The sequence below is a fragment of the Plectropomus leopardus genome, chromosome 15 (genome assembly GCF_008729295.1).
Source record: "Plectropomus leopardus isolate mb chromosome 15, YSFRI_Pleo_2.0, whole genome shotgun sequence".
Lineage (NCBI taxonomy): Eukaryota > Metazoa > Chordata > Actinopteri > Perciformes > Serranidae > Plectropomus > Plectropomus leopardus.
The window spans coordinates 26,604,347-26,626,717 of record NC_056477.1 but is presented as its reverse complement, the minus strand read 5'-3'; the positions used below and the strand labels follow the sequence as shown (position 1 = coordinate 26,626,717).

The window sequence follows — 22,371 nt, the reverse complement described above, 5'->3', positions numbered from 1 at the left end:
ATCAATATGGACTTCAACAAAGAGAGGACTGTTTGAAGCAACAAGTCAACTGTCAACAAATGCTTTTCCACCTGCTGCAAGCATGCCTCTGTCTCTCTCTCTCTCTCACACACACACACACACACACACACACACACACACATACATGCGAACATGAATAATAGGGGACTATCTAAGTGTACTATCCAAGAGGGAACACACACACACACACACACACACACACACACACACACCTATGGCCAGACAGACAACCTTAGACCCTGTATCAAACACAGACAACAGTTTGCATTCCTGAGCTCCACACGCCTGTACATGTGAATATATGTGCACAAGCTCTCTTTCTCTCTCTCGCTTTCTCTCTCTCTCTCACACACACACACACTCTCGCTTTCTCTCTCTCTCTCACACACACACACACACACACACAAAAACACACAACACACAACACACAACACACACACACACACACACACACACACACAATGTCTACTGACCAAAAATCTCTGTCCATTCTTCACTTTCCACCCCTCCCAGCCCCCATTTGGGGCCCATATGTTAACTATCTGTGCTAATTTGTCCCATTGAAACACTTTTGCAAAAGGAAATGACAGTTTGGAAGGGTGTAATTTTAGAAACAGGGCAGTCCCCTGTGGGGTCATAGGCAGACTCTTGACTGGCATGGACAAGACTCATCTGGGCCTCATTTTGGAGAGCCGGGAGAATAATTTCCACCACAGAGACTGTACCATGTTGGCTAAACAAAGAGGCAAAGTCTGTCACTGAAGAATGTTACGCAGGGAACTGGTGACATAATTCAAATTCAAATCTGTTTGCTTAATTCATCCATATGGAAATGATGTAGCTGTCTTAAAACTACCATTATTTTACTTTGTTTGACATTCAAGGGGACAGTCAAACACTAAAATAAAAAATGGATATTTTTCCTGTAGAGCTATTTATCAGTCTAGATTGTTTTGGTGTGAGATGCAGAATGTTTTGGAGATACCGGCTGTAGAGATGTCTGCCTTGTCTCCAATATAATGGAACTAGAGGCACTCGGCTTGTGGTGCTCAAAGCGCCAAAAAAAAATAAATTTGAGAAACACAACAGCAATGTCTCTTTCAAGAAACCATGACCCATTTACACAAGATAATCTGCAGACCTTGCTGTGAGCCTTTTCCACTGAACTATACCTGCCAATCCAATCACTGCCCAGAAGGATGCAAGCATTTACTCATGGACAAGAGGCTTGAGGTCATGGCAGCGCAAGATATAACCATTAATGGCGTCCTCTTTGGCTGACCTGTGAGTGTAAGCTAGCTCAGTGATGCTAGGTGAGCTAGTAGTAGATGCACACTCCCCTCTGTGCAGTGATACGTAGTTCAGTGAGAAAATAGTGACAAATAGTTCCCTAATCAAAATGCTCACAATAAGGTCTGGAGTACCTGGGTCATAATTTCTAGAAAGAGTTATTGCTGTTGAGTTTTCAAATGTATTTTTTTGGCGCTTTTACCACTGCAAGCTGAGTGCCATGTAGTTCAATTACACTGGAGAGAAGGCAGACATCTCTATGGCCGAAATCTCCAACACTTGGCAATTCACACCAAAACAGTCTAGACTGAAAAATAGCACTACGTGGTAAGAGAGAAAATATGCTCTTTTGATTTCGAGATGGACTGTCCCTTTAACTGTTTTGTTTACAGTCAAACCATGATGTATAGAATATGAAAAAGCTCTTTGCTGCCCTCTGAGGTCGTATAAACTAAGACCATGTGGCAATAAACTGTAGTTCTTGTATCTTCTAATAATACAGCGCTAAAGCTGACCTACGTTTAGTATTTCTAAATGCTGGTACCGTATTGGTTTCCATTTAGAAATTTGATCGTGGAACAAACAGATTTTCCCTGTCCACTGTCCAAACAAAATGATGATAATGAAAGCACTGAGGTAAATCTTAAATATACGAGATCTCTGCTGAGAAGGAAATGACAGTGGTCCTTTTTGAAGCCTCACTTTGGTTTATGGGCATTACCGTGCCCTTTCAAAAGAAATGAGATATGAGTCAGTGAGGACGAGAAAGGAAAGGAAGGGAGTGAGGCATGGAGGGCGAGGAGAGATGCCTGGGCTGGATATCACAGGACATAAATCACCATCTCAGCACTCTGAGGCCGGAGCATTAAAGCAGAGAGTGAGTGAGGGAGAGGGGAAAGAAAGAAACTAAAAGAGAAACATTGGAGGAGATAAGACAAACTGTAGAGACGTCGAGGGCTGGAATGAAGCAGCCATCAATTCTTAAAATAAATGTGTCTGCTCATCTTCATCCTCCCACTCTGTCGTCATCTTCATCATTGTCTTCGTCATTATCCAGGCAGGTGTGACGCATGCGGAGGCCAGGCAGAAAAGAATGTCAAAAATCTTGCGGGGGATGTTAAGATAAAATGCTGTGTTGTCTGATGGAGGGATATGCGCGAGGAGTTATTAGGCCTGATGCTCCGTCCTGTCAACAGAAGAGGAGCCAAGCGACATTTGATCCTTGAAGGTGGCAGGGTCAGATCATTTGAGGAGAGGGAGGAGGGGGCCGGGGTGACAGTCGTCGACCTCACCAGACACGTCCGCACACGCCTGGGGAGGATGAGTTGGGGGATGGGGGGGCTGGTGAAGAGAAACACGACTAGAGCCAAAGAAGTTTGAGCCGGGCTATATTTAACATTTCCAACATGTGGGCTTCATTTGGGTGGATGTGTGCGCAGCATACCTTCTCTGACAGCGAGACTCAGCCAGGGAGTCAGTGCGCCAGCTATCGGCCGCTTAACTGCACCGACAAAAGACGGGTCCTTAAAGGAGCTACTGAAAGATTTCACTAAATTACTGATAAGTTAAAATTAAAGTCTTGTAAATCAGTTTATCTATAAATATGAGAAACTGATTTTGAAGAATTTCATTCTTTTAGGCAACTTTGCACATTTGCCGCTCCAAATGGTTCATGTTTACAGCCCCTCTGTGATCCCACTTCACTTTCTATTTGCCACCTTTTGACCAAAATGTCATTTAGGCTAAAAGGACAAACATATGGTGTTTAAGTGAGAGTAAAGCTGTCTAGCCATGTTATTGTGATAAGGCAAATAAGTTAAAACTCCCACAGTATTAATTAAGAGCATCACAAAAGGTTATATATGGGTATCATTAGTGCTCAGTTCCTCTGAGAAGCCACCCAAAGCACTGATGATGTTGTTGTTAATGATATTTGAATAGTTTTTATATTTTGTTGTGGTAAGTTTGGTAATTTTCCAACCTAGACCCTATTTTCCCATGTGATGTGTAATATTGCAGCCTTTTTTGCCACTTCCACTGCACCAATTTAAAATAGTTATTTTCATTAAACACTTCGACACAAAAACATGGAAAAATAGGGTTCAGAAGGAAAAATACTGAACTTAAAATGTAATATTTATAAATATGAGATGCTGTGATTACAGTAACAACTTTCTCTATTGTTTGGAATGACAAAACTACAACAGAAGAGGATTTGTTTCTTATTATTTTAAGGGAGAGAGCATGGTGTTAAAAGACAGGGTTTAGCCTCCTATTAACATCCCACCTGTTCATATTAGCCATTAAAAGATCTTCACCTGAGATGTTTCCAATGTAAGTGATGAGAGACAAAATCCACAGCCCTTGCAAAAATATAGATCAACCTAATATGAGAATCCAGCACACTGAATCTGGTCAATCAAGTGGATGTCTTCCAAAGTTAGTCTTTTTAGTTTAAAATTCCTTCCTTGTGTTTCTCCAAGCAGAAGTTTTTTTTCTGAGCAGTAGTGGAAGAATAACTGTAAGAGGGAGTTCCAGACTAAAAGAACTAAAACTCTGGAAGATACTCACTTGATTTGTCTAACTTGGAGAGGCCTCATATTAACTTCAGATAAAGGTGTTTGTGTGGTACAACAACTGTTGATTTTGTCACCTGTCACTTACAATTCATCCTACAGTACAGTCTGGGTGAACAAATACCCAAACGAGTGCTGTTATCTAAACCGTCAGTAAAGCATTCCAACCTCAAGGTCTTCACCCCCATCTCCTCCCAAAAACACAAACATACTCTGACTTACAGCACACTCCTCCCTCTGCCACTGTAAGAATTCTGCATTTAGCACAATAGCCTTGTTTGAACAACCTTACACTATATGAAAGCTTGTCTGAACACATGATTTGTTTAACATTTTGGGGGAAGGTATCTTTTCTAATAGATGCTAAATGGACGTCCAGTTCTGTTCACCTGAGAGCACGAGTTGCCCCAGGAGCATGTGAGGACAATCACATTATCTCTCCAGCTTTCCATTCGCAAAATATCTCCAGCTGTGTTTGTTGGCATGTTAAGTGATGCTAGAAGCAACATCTCCAAAAGTCTCCATACACTGTAAAATCTGACAAGTTCATCTCACTTGAAAAAATCTTGGAAACCATGCCTTGACAAAGTTAAGTAAATATAACTATAAATCTTAATTTATATTTAGTTTATTTCTAATTGTTAAGTTTTCTCCAAATTTTGTTGCATTTACTTGATGTTGTGTCGTCATTGCAACTTAAAATGACAAGGAAAATTACCTTGTGTTAGCAACTTCTGTAAACCAAATTAGTCTGACTTAACTTAATCATTAAAAAGAGGATTTTACCAATGATGAGGTTTGGAGATGTGTGAGTTCTGTTTTGTTGACATGATTAAGAAAATACGATTGACTAGTTTGGAACCAGAACAATTCAGATATACAGCACAGTAAACTTGGTTTGCTGAAATTGCTTAAACTTATAAAGACTGATTTAATTAAACTTGTCCAATTTAAGTTGCAACAACCTCACAAAATTAAGTAAATAAAACTTAACTTAACTTAACTTAATTGTTAGACGTAAAGAAAAACATAAATTAAGACTATTACTTAAATGTACTTACATTTTTCAAGGCACTATTTCTTTTTCTTTTTTTTTTTAAAAGTAAAATCAACCAGTGAGATTTCACAGTGTAGAAGTGGGCAGGTGTTTTTCCATCTCACCACCTGGACTCCTGTGGGTTTATTTTATACACATTTGAGAAAATACTTTTATTCCTGTTTTTGACCTGTAGATTGAAAGGTTACAGTCTGCAGGTATGGAACTGTGTTAGTTCAACGAGGGTCCTCACAAGAACAGTAACACAAACGCGTGTGTACAAGAGGTACAAGCTTCAGTTCTATTTGCAGGTGCATAATATTTGTAGACTTCTCCATCTCAGGAATGTAAAAAATGCAGCCTGTAACCACAGTTTCCCATTCGCCTGGAAGGTTCACTCCCCAGTAAACAAAGAGCGGAGTTCCGATAACTCCAGTTGCAATCTAATCAACGCCTGCGACACGAGACGGTACAAACGACAACTCAGAAACACGCTGGAGAGGCTACACTCAGATTGGGGAGGTATTTTGTCTTGGTGTGCAGAAACAGAAAAAGCTGCACAGAGAAAAAAAGGTGCTTTTATTTTTAGCAGTTTGCCTATATTGTGATACATAAACTGGATTCTGGGGAGTGTGACATCGAACACACAACAATGACATTATGTGAGTCCATATAAAGATGTGGAAGCACCTGCACACACAAAATTTAAAAAAAACAAAACAAATGTGCATCAATGTTTAGACTGCAGGTGTTTTGTCTTTGTGACTGTTCTATACTTAGAAAGAGTTCTGGTTCAGAGGAACGTTGAGAGGTTTATCACGGCTGAGAGAGCAGGTGTGTGACCCTCTTGGATTTGATAGATAGTTCCCCAGGCTAATGTTATTTTTTTTTTTTTTTACGTTTATATAAGTGTTTGAGCTGACTGGAAACACATTATCATTGATAGTAATGACACTATCAAGAAGGGGAGCTGCTGATAGGGAGTGTATTAAACCCATTCCTGTACTGCAGCTCACTGATCAGCGCTGCTGGGACTATTGTGACCCTTTTCCATATACATTTGCCAGTCTGGCTTCACTTGGTTTGACTCAGTGATTTGACTTGGCCACGCTTAAGGCTGTGTTTTTAACTGATGACACACTTGTGCTTTTGTACAAAGGGAACATTTCTGTCCGTTCTGCTGGTGTTATTGTGTTCAATAACTTTCTTACTGTTGTCAGGACTTTTTAAATTTTCTCTTGGCACAGCACAAACATATACCAGATGCCCGTCAGATGCTCACTTGCAGTATCGCGGAAACAACTGAAACAAGGATCGACAACAGTTTCCTTGTGCGGCATTCAGACGCCTTTTAAAAGCTGTTTCACCCTTTGAAATCCAGGCAAGTGTGTTATATTTTGTTAAAAAAACATGGCAAGAAATGTCCCTTAAACTGCAAGAAATTAGTACAAGGTGCCAAGAAAAAGACCTGAAAATTAGTTGTTCTTTTGAAAGGGATTTTTTTTAAAAAATAGGAAAATTATCCTGAAATTATATTCATAACCATTATAATTATATATTCAAAATTATCTTACAGAAAAAATATATACATAAGGTTTTCTTTTTTTCAATTTTTTGCATTTTGGGCTACATTTTTTTGTTTTTGTGCGTGTTTTTTTGCCCCTTTTTTGTCATCTTTTTAGGTAATTTTACTGTAGCTTCTTAGAAAATTTCTTGCCAGTTTTTGTGCCAAGTCTTGTTAAGTTGCTCATTGCCTAGGGATTATATATCTTGTCTGGCCTGGGAACGCCTCGGGGTCTCCCAGGAGGAGCTGTAAAGCGCTGCTTGGGAGAGGGATGCCTGGAGTGCTTTGCTCAGCCTGCTGCCCCCGCGACCCAGCCTCGAATAATCGGATGAAAATTTATGCATGGATGGATAGTTTCCTTATATACATTACAAATAATGACGATAAAACCGACGTTACCGCTACTCGCTTGGTGCAAGTCAAACTGCACTTTGGCCTGACTCCGAAGATGATCCATCTTGGAATGAATTGATGTGAATTTGACATGAATTGTGTTTCAACTGGTAATGGAAACTTTAATCAAGGCAGTATGGTTTAACTCACTGCAGCCAAAAGTGCCAATGGAAAAGTACAGGTATATTATGCAAACTATACTACTACTACTATACTGTATGTAAACTATATGATGTGTATGAACATGTAAGTGCCTGTGTGTGTGTAGCACTGACACCCACCTAATGATGAAGGGCATGAAAGGAGCGAGTCCCAGCGGTGAAGAAGATCCATCCATGGGAGAAGGGTAGAGTCGACTGAGCACCAGCAGCAGCAGGAACAGACTGGGGTGAAGCTTCACCTGACCACTGTCACTGAAACACACACAAACACACAAACAAACATTAGTCCGATGTTAAAAGTGCAACCTTGATGTCACCTGAAATGTCCAGCATACTAAAACCTCCACAGAGCATGGGTTTGGTAAGGAACTTTTGCTGATGCAGGCCTGTAAAGTCTAGAAAGACACTGTACAGCGTGTGATTCTGGGCCACACAAATACACTTAACTTGGCCAGTAAAGGGCTGCTGAAAACAATTGGGAAGACAAGTATGTGCATGAAATCTCAGCTATTACCCTGGGGTTGAACTTCAGCTTGCGCGCACACTTTGTTCAGTCTAACATTGTTGAAACAGGGCAGCTAATGTTGCTGCAGGAAGTTTGCAGAATTAGATCCCCGGTCAGGTAGGTACGTTGTCGTTAATCCCATAACGTCATAGTTTACATATGACGTGCTCTGTCTGTTGACCTTTATTTTCTCCATAATCCAAAATATTTTCACACTGCTGATTTATTCCCAGGTAATTAACATTCTCCTCATCATCTTTATTTTGGCTGCTTGCTGTCTGCCTGTTGCTGTTTGATGGTGACACAGAATTTCAAAATAAAGGCATGTCCTAAAGATGATAATATGGAGCAATGTTTACACTTTGCATCCATCAATTTGGCATTGTTGATCACTGAAACAATATATCGATCCAAACTGATGGACCATTACACCCCTAGTGAAATCTTTTTTAATCCATTCACAAAAGTACAATTAAGTTGTGGTTTTACTTAAACTTATGTGATGTCTTATTTCCAGTCTTTACACTTTAAGCTATCCTACGCTAAGCGTCTATTAGCTCTTGCTACATACTGTATTTACTGTACAGATTGAGAGATCTTCTAATCCAACTCTCAGCAGTAAAGAAAGTGAGTGTATTTCCCAAAGGAATCACATATATAACAGGCCTAACCTCCGCTAACTCTTAAATGCAGGCTGCATATCTTAAACCATCCCCATTCCAATACAGTCATCTCCTCATCCGTCCTTGAGCTGAGCTTTTCACCTCCCTCTTTTTCTCCATCCAAATCTCATCACTGCCAACTGAGTGAGAATGGAAACTGTCCGTCTCTGCCAGCGGTTTCACAGTTTCACTCTGGCACACTCACAGTGAAGGACGGAGGGAGGAAAACTGAGAAACAGTTAAAAAAAAAAACCTCAAACTACAGTACAAAGTAAGGAAAATGACTGTTGGAATATCAGGTATCTAACATGGAGAGGGGCCATGCTTTGCCTTCGGGACAGTTTTATTCCTTCTTGTCCTGCTGTTTAAGTCCAGCTCTGTGAGGGAGGAATAAAGCGGAAATCAACTCCGCAAAGGTTCAAGTTTAGTAATGTTGGAACTGGTGTTTTCTTTTTTTGTGTGTTAACAAAAACACTTAAACTTTAGCAGCATTTCTTTAGCAGTGTGTAAACTGAAAATATCATCTCATAATGTGGGAAAATCATGGGAAAGCAGTGTTTACATTGTAGGAAGCGCCTGCAGTTGAGCTTTGTGAAGGTCTGTAAGTATGGAAGGTCTGCTTTTATGAGTGTGTGTGTGTGTGTGTGTGTGTGTGTGTGTGTGTGTGTGTGTCTGTGTGTGTTTTCGTGTGTGTTTTTGTGTGTCAGGAGAGCAATATGTCCTCTGGGCCCTGTCATTAGTCATGAGGATCTCATAGAACAGAGACAGAACAACAGACCCCCTGCGAAAACAACTTGTGCTTTTCATTACTTCATTCAACAACACACACGCAGAACCATCCGCTGGGATTGCCACAGATCGGCAAGATGGGAAATGTAATAGCAGCCCAATTAGTAACTGGTCTAATGTGTTTAGTGTCACAGTTTAGTCAAGCCCAACGAGACAGGATGTGATGTCAGGGGGGGGCAGATTGCGGGGAATTGCAAACATATTAGGCCTTGTTGGAATACAGCTGGAGGTTCAAACACTTGACAGGATGAAAGAGAGACTGCGTGGCATTTAACGACATTCTCAAATTCCATGTTGAGCTTTTCCACGAATGTCTGCCCCCTCTCCCCAAACTCCTCAATCATCTCCAGTACCCGGGTGTTTGATGAAAAGGTTATTTTTGAAGAGAGTAGAAACAGAACACTGACCTTGAGCATTTTTATTCTTCATTTAGAAACGGACCTAAAGTGACGCAGTGGCAGAGACTAAAAAGAAGATCTAAAGTAAACAAAAGCTTTAGCTTAACATTTAGTTAACTTGCAGACAAATAAATCACCAGTTCTGTTTACGAAGTCAGATAAAAGTAGTTGGAATATGACATGAAAACTATTTTCTTTAAACCAGTAGCAGATAAGAGTGTTTGTACTGCAACAAATCACTGCAAAGCAGTTTAAAATGTGGGCACTGACCTGAAATAGTTTCACAGATAAACAAGATAATAACATTAGGAATTTGAAATGAATGAATCTACAGGCCACGCAAAAACACATATCTTACTAAGGAGCCTTAGCGGTATGATAAAAGCTCTGGCATATTTAAGCCAAAACCAAATTTGGTGCATTGAAAAAGTAAAAACAACACCGTGTGACTGGAGCATTGGGTGTCTTTGCCACAGAGTGAAGTCAAAGTAAAGGCAGCAACACCAAAAAATAAACGCCAGAGCTGAAATTCAAAACAACACATATCTTTGCTTGTGTCAATCGTTATTGCTAATAATAACATTGGAGGAAAAAGATGATAATAGAACTGATAGTTGCAGTCCTTGATTATGATTGGCTGAGCCTTGTTTGAAGCCATTGTAAAATTCTCTATAAACATGAGGTGTAACGATACCTCCATCTGGATCAATACATCGATTCAATGATCAACGATTATCATCGATGCAAAGTGAAAAAATGTAGGTAAAGATTCTCAGTCATCCAGGTCACTGCAATGGTTCGAGTTTAATGGAGGCGTCTCAACTCTGTCACCTCTGAAGAAGTCTCTCAGATGAGAAGTGAACCTTTTTTGTGAAACTCAAGCAAGTAAAGTTGCCCATGACTTTGTACTTAGAAGCAGAGTGAAAACATCAATAAGTATCTTCATCTTTAAGATACACCTTTTTTTTTTTATTTCTATGCCACGTCTATGTCACGGTCCAAGCACACCTCCTTCCTTAATGTTCAAACAGGATTCATATTCCTGTTTTTGCTGCCGCCAAATCCACCTACCTTTACCTCCATCCATAGGAGACAAACTACACCAATAATCTGTGCCAGGTTCATGATGTAACTTGAGTTAGCTTACATGTTTTTGTTTGTAGTCTCAAGGGGTGACCCCAAATAGCTGAAAATTCGAAAATTCGATCCAAGGAGCCCAATTTGACTGCCAGTCTTAAAAGCCCCTTTTACACTACCTGTTCAAAGCAGAAATTTCACAGTTATGCCGCCTCACAGCTCTTCATAAAAGGGACAATCGTGGAATGTGGGTACAGAGTTGTCTTGCCCTTAAGCTGGCAATAGAAGTAGTTACAACGCCGAACGGTCTGTATAAAAGGGACAGCCAGCAGAACAGGGCAATGGACAGGACAGGTGTGACGTTTACACAACATTTTATGTGTGCGACACATCCAGAGGGATTCAAAAAGCTGCTTTTAGCAGTGAGTGGCTAACTCAAAGAAGAGGACCAGTGGCCTTAAATGTCCACAAATTGGAAAAACAATAAGGTTCGGCAGCTCCATAGCTTCTGAGCAGAGGACAAGATCAGCCGCCATATAAAACAGACGGTAAATGATTGTCATTGCCATGTTATGCCAGTGTCATTTTTTCATAAAGCGCTGCTGACACTGTTGTATTACACATCACGGCCATCACTTCTTCTTTGCTTGCATGATGCTTAACGCAGTTAAAATCACACACTGGAGTGGCATGATGCCGACAATGTTTGGTTCTGAGTAAAATACAAAGGAGGCATCAGGAAGGGACTTTGACATGATCCCTTTTTACACAAAGATACAAAGTTGCAGGAAAATTTGGTTATGTAATAAAAGGATCATTCTACTTCTATTAAATGTCTACTTTCACACAGAATTACTTGTTCCTTACAAATCATGATGTCGAAGCTATTTTGGCATACATTTATTAATCAGAGCACTCACATATCGTGGTACTTGCATCATCAACAACAGCCTTTAGCTGTTTTAAAACCACTGTGGACAACAGCCTCGAGAGGCTTTTACTTAATTCAGATCTTGTACTGATAGAAAACATAGAACAAGAAGCTGTATTTTTTTTTAAACTAGCAAATAAAGAGGAGATTAATTTTTACTCATCAGCAATTACTTATCAATAAGATACAGAAATACAGAAACAGAAAATGTGACTGTTTTCATCTGGGTTAAGGTCAAGATCAAGTATGAACATTTGGGAGCAACTTGGGCAAAATGCTTCCAGGTTAGAATCCATCCACACATGGACGTTGTTTATTACTCATGTGGAGCATCTGATACGCAAAAGTACTTGAGCCCTGATCCAAAGTGTGGTTGGATAACAGACACTGATCCAGGATATTCTTAGCAAACTGCAGGTGCTGTTATGTCTGTTGTAGCAGTGTGAGTATGTGTAGATGCCGTATGTCAGTGGACTTGAATCACATGACTTGGACTCAAGTCACAAATTTGACTCCTTTAGACTGAGCTTGAAAAAACTGAAAAAGACTTTCAACTCAACCTCTACTTGGACAATGCCCTGTGACATCCCTTAGATATGAGCATTTCTACTTGGGAATACTTGATACCTTCCCCCAAGCCCAAAGAATAAAAAGCATGCTGTTTAAAAAGTGTGCCATGAATCAGTTCATTTGCCTTCTTTAACCGAATCAACTAATTTGAACTCTTTTCTTTTCAGGCTAGTCGACACTTAATTACCCAGATTCAATTCTTTTGAACCAATCTGACAGCATCCAATCAAGTTACAAGAGAGAACCACGAAGAACTATTGTTATGTTACTGAGCACTAGTTGGAAAAAATCGGACCAAAGATAATTTACTTCGCGTATAAAAAGTACTGTATGAGGTGGTCAACAAAAAACAAATTGCAGTCTGCAAAACCTGCAGGGAGAAAATAAAAGACTGAGACGCAACAACTAATTACTTTGTTTCGACATTTGAAGTTGCACAAAAAAATGGGAAGTAAAGGCCATTGTTAACACAACCAATTCTAAGCTAACATCATCATTCTGTTGTTAAAATGGCATTACATTTGCTAAAAAGCTCATTATGACTCCAAACTCAAAGTTTAAGGCTTGGTACTTCACTTGGGGCTTGAGTGCAAAGTGTGGAGACTTACTTGTGACGTGCAAAGCAGTGACTTGGTCCCACCTCTGTGCACATGCATGCACAACATGCTGCCTATCTGCATGCAGATTACAGCCACTTTTTGTTCGTGTTTTGCTTCCAACTGTCTGTATGTAGGTTAGTTTGGTCACTAGCTATTCTTAATTTAAAAGCGTTTGTTTGGGAAGAGCATCTGTGGAGGAATGTTGGATTACACAGTACAACTTCACGGTTCCAAATCTCATTTCTGTAATCTTTTCATATACCGTGACCTATTTTGGGAATGCACTTGTACTCCAACTTCCACAAGACTGCCTGAAACCACTAACAGCAGCTCTCTTGCCTCTTGTCCTGCTGTGTATTGCTGCAGTATGGTGCGGTTGGTCTGTTTGGGTGGCGCGATACGCTGAGATGATGTGGGAAGTCAGACGGCTTAGATCTGGTTCCGTGGGAACTTTGTAAATGTTTTAACAAGGGTCGAAGGGAGTGAGGGGAATTGTGAAAGAGCCGGTCTCAAAGAGCATTCAATTAATTGGATCCATATTAAGATAAGGCCGCCTGGGGAGCTGCTGGACGACTCAGATGCTTTTAAAGAGGGAGTTTGGGCTGAGCTGACAAAGATAAGGCCAACGAACCTCCCCGTGGTAGAAAAACAAAACTAAATCTCGAAAGGACATTTGCTTTATTCGGTCGTAAAGTCTAATTCTTTGAGCAAATGGTCGAGATGTTGAGCAAGTGATACTTTAAAAAAAGGCCCACACGAGAAGTCAATCTAGGGCAACACTACTTGATTAGAGAAAATAGCTGAGTTCATGGTTCATGTTCCCACTTCTGTTCCCACAATCTAGTTTTAGGACTGACGAAAAAGTTGCACGTACTTCACCTCTTCATTTCACCTCCCAGCTCAAAAGCACCACAGCTTAATCAGCTTAAGAAAACAAAAAAGCTGTCTCGAATGGCTTAAATGTTAGTAAAATTAAACCCATAATGGAATTAAGGGAGTGTGAAAAGCCACAGAGAGAGCTGAATGTGGATTGTGCATGTGTGTGGATTAAGAAAGGACCACCTCACCTTTCCACCGTGGCTGCAGCCTCCTCCAGCTGGTTCAGGAGGAACGGATAGAGAGCTGGAAAACGAGTGAAAAACTCTCGGCCGGTCATCCTGAGGAAAGATAAAGAAAGAGCATGAGTTCATTAACAGTTATAAGGCCACTTAGGTATATATCCATGAAGATAAGGATTCTCTTTTCTACATACAGAGCCACCAAGGTCCTGAAACACTTCACTTTTGAAACTCTCTCTTGAAAAAGATGTTCATGTTTTGGTACTTTGAAGGCTGTTTATGAAAGCAGTTCCATACTTAAGTTTTACAGCTTCTCAAGCTTTTTTTTCTAACTACGATGAGAGTCTACCTCAATGGCACTGGTGCTGTGAGGCTACATTTAGGCACAGTGGTAGTAAATGCTAATTTCACCAAACTTATTACAAATCATCTTGAAGGAGACATGAATGTCTGTACCATAATTCTTAATAATCCATTCAACCAATGTCAGTACTTTCACTCACTCTGTCAACCTATTAAATCAGAGAATGGCTTTAGCCTCAGTGTACCTGGGTCAAACACTTAATGTGAGAGGGATAATTAATTTGCTGCACTGAATCCATTTAGCATAATGTCCGATATTATTTGTAACTCTTTTTTCCCAGAAAATATTGTTTTGCATTCATTTGTATTTATATGAAACCGTTTTTTTCCTCATTTCTTTCTGATAAATAAGATTAGTCAAATGAAATAATCAGTAATCAGCAGTGTTGTTCTTGAGCAGATTCTGCTTTAGCACAATCAGTGCTTTTAGTATTGCATTTCCATAAAATGAGAAACTTTGGTCAAAATTGAAGCAGCAGAGGCTGAGATATCTTGACTTACAGTCCCTGGCGTAGGTCAGTTTTCAAAGACAATGAATCCTACACTTTCCGATAACTCAACATTATGGCATCTCTTAAAAATCTGTGGTCTGCGAGGACAAGCCAAGACTACTCCTCCAGAGCCACTGAAGACATTGTGCACCTGCTCTCGGACTATGTTGTCCTCCCTGAGACTTGTAAACTGAGTTTGACAACGAAAATGTGTGGAGTGTCCGAGTACCACAGATTGTGAAACTTTGGTAGAATTACCAAAAAACAGACCAAACAACACTTTCTTAGAGAAATAATGTCTATAAGTAAACTACATCCAGACTATGAGGTGCAGATGAAAGCGTCTTTGTACTGCATAATCAGCTTAGTTTCATAAAAAGACTGTCCTCCTAAAAGTGAAATAAAAGTAGACTTGCTGCCTATTAGTCCTCTTAACATCCAGAAAAAACATCGAGAGACAGCCCATAAACTGAAATGTGGAATGAATGTAATCAAAAAACAAGCATAACCAGTGCCATTAGTTTTAGACAGATGCCAAAACTGCTGAAGTTTTGAGAAGCATACTGTCAGAGACAAAACGCAACACTAGAGTCTCTACAGAGTTTATAACTAATTGCCATCATGAATCAATGTCAACAGAGAGCAGAACAAAAAACCAGCACTGGTGGATTGACTTTGATACAACATGAATTTCAACTAATTAAATTACCTAATAGCATAAACGTGACATAACAAGGAGCGGAGTCGGGGAAATGATGGCGAGAGCGCCTGTACTGATAAGACGTGATGTTGTGCCAAACACTCTGTACCAAAACAAATCCAGCCTTTATGTTTGCTTATCCTGCTACAGACAGAAATAAACAGTAGTGTGTATTCACATATACTTAACCATGTGTTGCCATCACGTGTGTTTGAGCTTATGTATTCACTCACACACAACTGTCAATAAAATGACAAGCTTTATATTTAACACTGGCGGTCTTGCTTGCTGCAACCGCCATTCAGCCTCAGGGCCAATAAAGTTTTTATTTAACTCTGCGCGTCTAAATCAAGTCCTCCTAAAGCGAAGAGGTCTGCTCCGCCAAGCACATGATCACAAGCCTGGAGAGAGATCGCACACTGCTTCAGTCACGACTGCCACGGATTCTTAACTAATGCACAAAAACACACACACTCTGGAACTGGTTCAAGTTAGCAGCAGGCACTGCCATGGTAGGACAGTGAGTCATGTGTGAACCCCTTTCAACCTGGATATGACACACTCACCTCCTATGACCCATCACACACACACACACACACACACACAGAAACACAGATAAAGTGTGAGCACAACTACACACTCACTGCATAAATGCAAGGAAAGAAGGGCAAAAATGATTTAAATCAGAATCTGCCCCTAAATGTGTTATGTTCACTGTTTGCATGCACAAATACAGTGTGTGTGTGTGTGTGTGTGTGTGTGTGTGTGTGTGTGTGTGAGAGAGAGTGTGTGTATGTGTGTGCATGCGTGCTCCCTGCCCTCCTCCACTCTCTCTAACGCGAGCCTCTCAGTCTGACAAAACTCTCCTGCCTGGAGGACAAAGGTCGTTGGTTGTGTCGGAGCAGATTAGAAGGGGTTAAAGGGGTAAGGGTCAGAAAGGAGGAGAGAGGAGGCGATGTAAATGAAAAAAGCCTGTTCATGTTTGTGAGCTCACAGCTGTGTGTGCATACAGGCTGTATTACCTTTAAAGGGACAGTTCCCCTTAAAATCAAAAATACACATTTTTCCTCTTACCTTTAGTGCTATTCATCAGTCTAGATAGTTTTGGTGTGAGTTGCCGACTGCTGGATATATCTGCAGTTAGAGATGTCTGCCTTCCTTCCAATTTAATGGAATTAGATGTCAATTGGCTTGCAATGCTCAAAATGCTAAAAAATACACTCGAAAAACTCTCTTTCCAGAAATCGGTTACTCAGGATAATAATCCACAGACCTTGTTGTGAGCAGTCTGATGTATGAGCTATCGTCTTTCTACCGAACTACACCCGCCAACCCGAAGGAAGTGCACATCTACTGCTAGCTCACCTAGCACTACAGAGCCTGCTAAGGTTACAGCTCAGCCGAGAAGGACCCCATTAATGTTTGTGTCTTGCACGAGCCTCTCATCCATAAGCAAATGCACACTTCCCTCTGCGTGGTGATACGATTTACAGGTATAGTTCAATTCAAAGAAAATAGTTCCTACATGAAAGTGCTCAGAACAAGGTCTGTAGATTATCCTGAGAAACTGAGTCATGAATTCTCGAAAGAGACATTACTGAGGATTTTTTCAAAAAGATTTTTTAGCACTTTGACCACCAAAAGGGCAAGTACCAGCAAGTTCCATTATACTGGAGAGAAGGCAGACATCTCTATGGCTGACATCGCCAACATCCGGCAACTGAGAGGAAGTATGAGAGATAATGTGCACTTTTGATTTAAGGGTGAGCTGTCTTTTTAAGGATAATGTAGACTATATGCACACACAGCTTTGGGCTAAAACACAAACAAGCTTTTTACAACTAGTGTGCACAATATGAATACAATATGTTTTCAGAATACATAGACAATACATAATAGTATAGAGATGGAGGAGGAAAGTAACCAAGTGCTTAATACTCAGGTACTTTACTTACGTACAAATTTGTGCTTTTAGTATTTGTAGTTTTTGTCACATTAATCTTGTACTTTACTGCATTTCAGAGGAAAAACGTTTTACTATTTGCATCAAACCATTTTCACAGCCGTAATTACTTTCCATATTAAAACGTCACTTAAATGAGCACCACAAGAACATATTTACCCTCTAACATCCCCAATGGCAAAGAGAAAAATGAAAAACTGAACACATTTTTTTTTTGTATTAAACCCACTGTAACCACTTTAACTTTACAGTTAAAACCAGCTCCAGCTCGACCAGCTACAACAGAAAAACACAGCAGTATCAACGTTCTAATAATGTTGATACATAACAAAATATCAGTTGCAGGTCTGTACATTAACATAACTATATGTAATGCTTTTTTACGACCTTGAGAACTTCATAGGATATGTCCTTGTTTTCTTATTTAGTTATTAAAGTTAATGTAAATATAACATAAATGTGCTGAGGTAGGTTATATGTAGGAATATGATTAATTTTCTTCTAAGTGCAAGTATGAAGTAAAAAGACAGTATTAGTCTCCAGTGGTAGGTTTCAGTTTCACACAGTAGAGCTTGACACATTTGGGCAAAAAAGAAATTAAAAGATGGATAAATTAGATGAGATAAAATTCTTGTTATAATAAAGATGTCACAAATTCAAATTTAAGGCTATTAAATGACTTTTAAAGCGAAACATTTAAAAAAATTGAATTGAAGACATTTGCAGACTCTTCAAGGACCTGCAGATGCCCTGCAATAGTGTTGTGCTTTTACAGCAGGATTTGGAATGCAGGACTTTTACTTGGACCACGATGTGTACTGGATTGCAGTGTTGTGTTGTTTTGGTTATTTTGCTCAAGAAAAAGATCGGACACTTTATACACCGCTGTAATAAGTTATATAAGCAATCCTGCTGAGGTGTCTTTGAGCAAAGTCACTCTCTGAAGAGAAACATTTACTGCCATGCTCACAGGCCCCATTTGTTTAAACTTAAAAAGACTGACGATTTGAAGACGCTCCAGAAAGGTCAGACAAGGCTGTTTGGCAAAATGTTGATCTTTTTATGATGAAATAAATGTATCAGAGTTTTGAGAGTGCAGCTTTTCCATTCTGGTCTTTTCTCCAAACCACCTAAGTAACATTAATATGGACAGTTTTGCATGAACGAACACATGTAGTGCCAAGTGAGGAGTTGACGCAGGCTGGAGATAACTGGAGGCTTTGGTTGGAATGCAGAGAGCAATCTTCTTTCTGTTGGCTTTGTTTACAGTTGCATCTATCTCAGCAACGATATCGGATCAACATCAACGCACGGTCACGGAGCGGAGAAGCCCGAGCTCAGTGGAGCGACCATCCACAAGCAAACATTATGTCTGGATTCGAGTAACTATGTAAAATACACAGCCGAAATTCCCACAGACAGCAGAAGAAGCTCAGTCTTTCCAAACACACAAATACAAGCAACATTGTAAATAAACAGGTTTGTGTTCGAGGGAACTGTGTTTATGCTCCGGCTTCAGTGGACCAAGGGGCCCATACAAACGCGCAGCCAAATATTAGAGTGGACAAGCTGTCACAATGCATTTTCTGCTGCCAGAGATCACAACCGTAAAATCATGGTAATAATACAGACCAGACATACAACAGACTGCAGAAAAGACACAATTAGAAATGAGTTGCAGCTTTCTCGCTCACATTCACTAACTGCTGTATTTCAGGTCAATACAACAAGATTTACTGCCATGACAACTGACATACTACAAGAGCGCTACTGGAACAGAAAAGTGATTATTACTAAACTAAAAATATTTAAAAGTAAGCATGTATAAGCAATGTGAAGAATATATAGGAAAATATAAGTTCAAATGCTACTTTTCTTTTTGTCATTAATCACAGCCCTGTGCATATAAAAATAATCCCACGCAGTAATAATAAGAAAGAAAGCAGCAGACAGAGAGGAGGGGGAGACAAATGAGTGCTACACAAAGCGAGGGAGAGCAGACTGAAAACACAAGTGAAAACAGACCAGATAAACAGGAGCAGCCTTGGCTGGTTTAGAGTATTCAGAGGCCTTCAGAAAAGCAGCCAATAGAAATACAGTAAAGGGAACCAGACAGAGCTTCCTGGAACAGGGCCCGAGTCCTGTGAAACTTTACCCCGGATTATCTGTGGGTTAACAAATCACCTCTGGGCTTAATACAGACCTCAATACAACTATCATATTCAACCAAACGGTACATTATTGCTCATTTTTCTTTTAATAAGCTCTGAATTCTGGAGGTAAATGGACCTGTATGGTGCTTCTTTAGTCGTTCCAACATTCATAGTGCTTTCACCCCACGAGTCACATTCACTGGTGTGTGAGGCTACCATACAAGGTGCCACCTGTAGTTCTCGGTGTTTTTTAATCATTCAGAGACATGGACAACCCAGTGGAACAGCCATCAGGAGCAATTTGGGGATTGTTTCAGGGGTTTAGGCTTCCAAATTTAGCACTGGATATTTTATATAAATTTATCAGTAGGCAAAATGGTGATAGGAACACCAGGGGCACAGCAAGCAGCAATTGTAAAATCGCACGTCGTAAGACCTCCTTGGGGCAGTCAGTTTTTTTCCATAAGAGGCTCTAAAATGTGTAACACGTTGCCAACCAAAATAAAATGAACACAAGATATTAAGATTTTTTAAACAAAAGTGTTAAAGGTTGGCTGTAGCAAAATAAGAGATGTGAGCATTTTTTAATATCTTATAATGTCTTACAGTTGTAAGTGCATGTAATATTTGTATCTTTTTTTTTTTTTTTTACTGAAACTGTATGATGCAATGCTATGTAATCGTGATGTATATATTAACCTTTTTTGTCTTCTTTTTACCATAACTTTCATTGTATGCAAGCTATTGTATGTAACCATAATAACTTCTTTTTTCTTTTTTCACTTCTATGAAGTTCAATGTGTCACATCGTGTGGAAACCACATTTCTTGAGTAATACAGAATAGAGAAACTAAGAAAAAAAATTATTCCACTCTGTGCATCTCTGAGGGGAAAATGTTTCTTCTGCAGCATCAGATATTTTCCTGTGATTATATCATCCTGTGGAACCTGTTGCAGCACCCAATTTGTTCAATTCCACTTATCCTGCAACTAAGGTAGATACAACAAATCATACAAATATATGTGGAAAGAACACTTGACCTAGATCAGCTATCGTCTTCATAATCAAGATTTCAAAATACTTGGATGGTCGTTTGACATGGCATAATTTACGACTCTTTTCCAGAAACAATCCACAATTTTTCACACCATCCTTGACAGCAAAACAGGTCTAACAACCGATAATCTTCCATCTAAAACTGAAACAGTTAAAACCTCTTGACAGATTCCTCATTTGCACGACTCAACCTCATTTTTGAGTATGTGGCAGCTGCATTTTATCCACCACAATAAGATATGCACCGACAGAGCTCCTCGAACTAAATGATTATTGGCGTGACAGAGGGAACATTTTGGATCTGTGGATTTAGTGGCTTTTGGATTTATAAGTTTGTGGTAATCTTAGAGTTCTGCCCTGAAAAAAACAGTCAGGATATCACCACCAGTTTTTGCTGATTTTGACTATGGAATTTTAAATGATTTTTTTTACCTAAATTAAAAAAAAAAAAAAAAAAAAAATGAAACTGGTAGAAAGTGGGTCCTGTCTATAAATTTTTCTGGCTGACACACATTAGGATGACCCTGTTTAAATAGCTACCAGAGGGCATGTCTGTTTTAACCCTTTAACACCTGGATTGACATCGGTTTTCTTGGGATGCATTCATAAGCCCAAGAAAAGTCTTATAAATTGAAAGAAAGAAGAGTTTAAAAAAAAGTGACAAGAAAATGCCCCCAAAATGTGTTTGTGGGTGTAGGGGGATAATTATATATTACTCTACTCCAAGAAAATCATCTTAAACTGTCATGCAAAGAGTACTATTGTATTCCGGAGGATATTGTTCACATTTGTGTCGTCTGTGAACATTTCTTGTCCCAATAAAACCAGAAACATGTTGCTGTGTTGACCCTATCAATTGTAGCCCGCAACTGTGAATCCAGCTCTGATACATTGTATTTTTTCATTCATTCCTTCGGATGTTCCAAGGTTGTTGTTTTTTTTATATATATATATATACGTTATTCAGCCTAATAATAACAATAAGTTATGTGAGTTTTAGTTTTATTTTCCAGTGTAGGACTTTCCTTCCTCTTTGCCTTCAGTGTCCTTCCCTTATTGCTGTTAAAGCAGCAGTGGAGACCTGCATCTCCACCAGCAATGATCAGCAATGGGTTTAAGGTAGAGTGAAAGCTGCATTTGAGCCAGACTGGTGTTACAACAGTGTCCCCCTGTGGTGTAAACTAACCACTGTTTATACAAATGCTTCTTTTATCTTGGTTTTAACCAGTGGTGAAAGTATTCAGATCTCTTACTTCAGTAAAAGTACTAGTACCACACTGTGAAAGTACTCCACTGCATCAAATGTATAGCATTTAAAACCTTACTTTATTAAAAGTATGTGAGCATGATCAGTAAATGTTCTTCAAGTATGAAAATATAGTGCTCATTGTGCAGTAAAATGTTTCCTGATGTGTTTAACTATTCTATCAGATGTCTTTAGATTAATATTTATCTCTGCATTAATAGGTATGTGTCACTGCTGTAGATGTTTCAGTTTATGCTCATTTGATCTCCTTTATATAATGTTGGGTAGTGTCTTCTAAAGAAATACATCATATTCTGTAAGATCATATGCTTGCAGTGTGGCTGTCCTGTGAGAATCAGGCATCTCTTAAGAGTTTTCACCAGAAAAACAGCGCTGTTTTAAAATGACATGCATTCTTACATGAGTGGAATTAGTTCAAGCCACTGATGGAGTGTCCCTTCTTTGAAGCTATTAAATGAGGACCAAATTTGCTTGTTGCCAAGATCTTTTTTGCACCAATAAATCATGATTTTTGGAGTTCTCTGCACACACATGACTGATAACCACTGACTTGTTGCATCTCATTCTGCACTGATACACATGACTTTGAACCTGAACTGGTAGAGGAGTGTTTGAGAGGGAGAAGCAGCAGACCTGTTCTTTTTCGAGTGCTCATCCTTCCCCTTCTTCACCCCAAAGATCCTTGTGATCAGAGTGCTGAAGAGAAGAGTGGAGGAGTTCCTCACCTGGGAAATAAAATGAAAACAA

The 22,371-nt window shown here is 39.6% G+C and overlaps 1 protein-coding gene across 1 annotated transcript in view; it reads right to left on the bottom strand.

Moving 5' to 3' along the window:
- The window catches only part of thada (THADA armadillo repeat containing), a 110,865-nt gene that overhangs the window by 54,207 nt on the left and 34,287 nt on the right, over positions 1 to 22,371 (bottom strand). The window contains exons 26-28 of the mRNA XM_042502101.1: positions 22,258 to 22,349; positions 13,640 to 13,729; positions 7,162 to 7,293 (exon numbers count right to left, since the gene is read on the bottom strand). Of these exons, the coding sequence (XP_042358035.1) occupies positions 7,162 to 7,293; positions 13,640 to 13,729; positions 22,258 to 22,349 (314 nt within the window). The remainder of the gene's footprint in view (positions 1 to 7,161; positions 7,294 to 13,639; positions 13,730 to 22,257; positions 22,350 to 22,371) is intronic.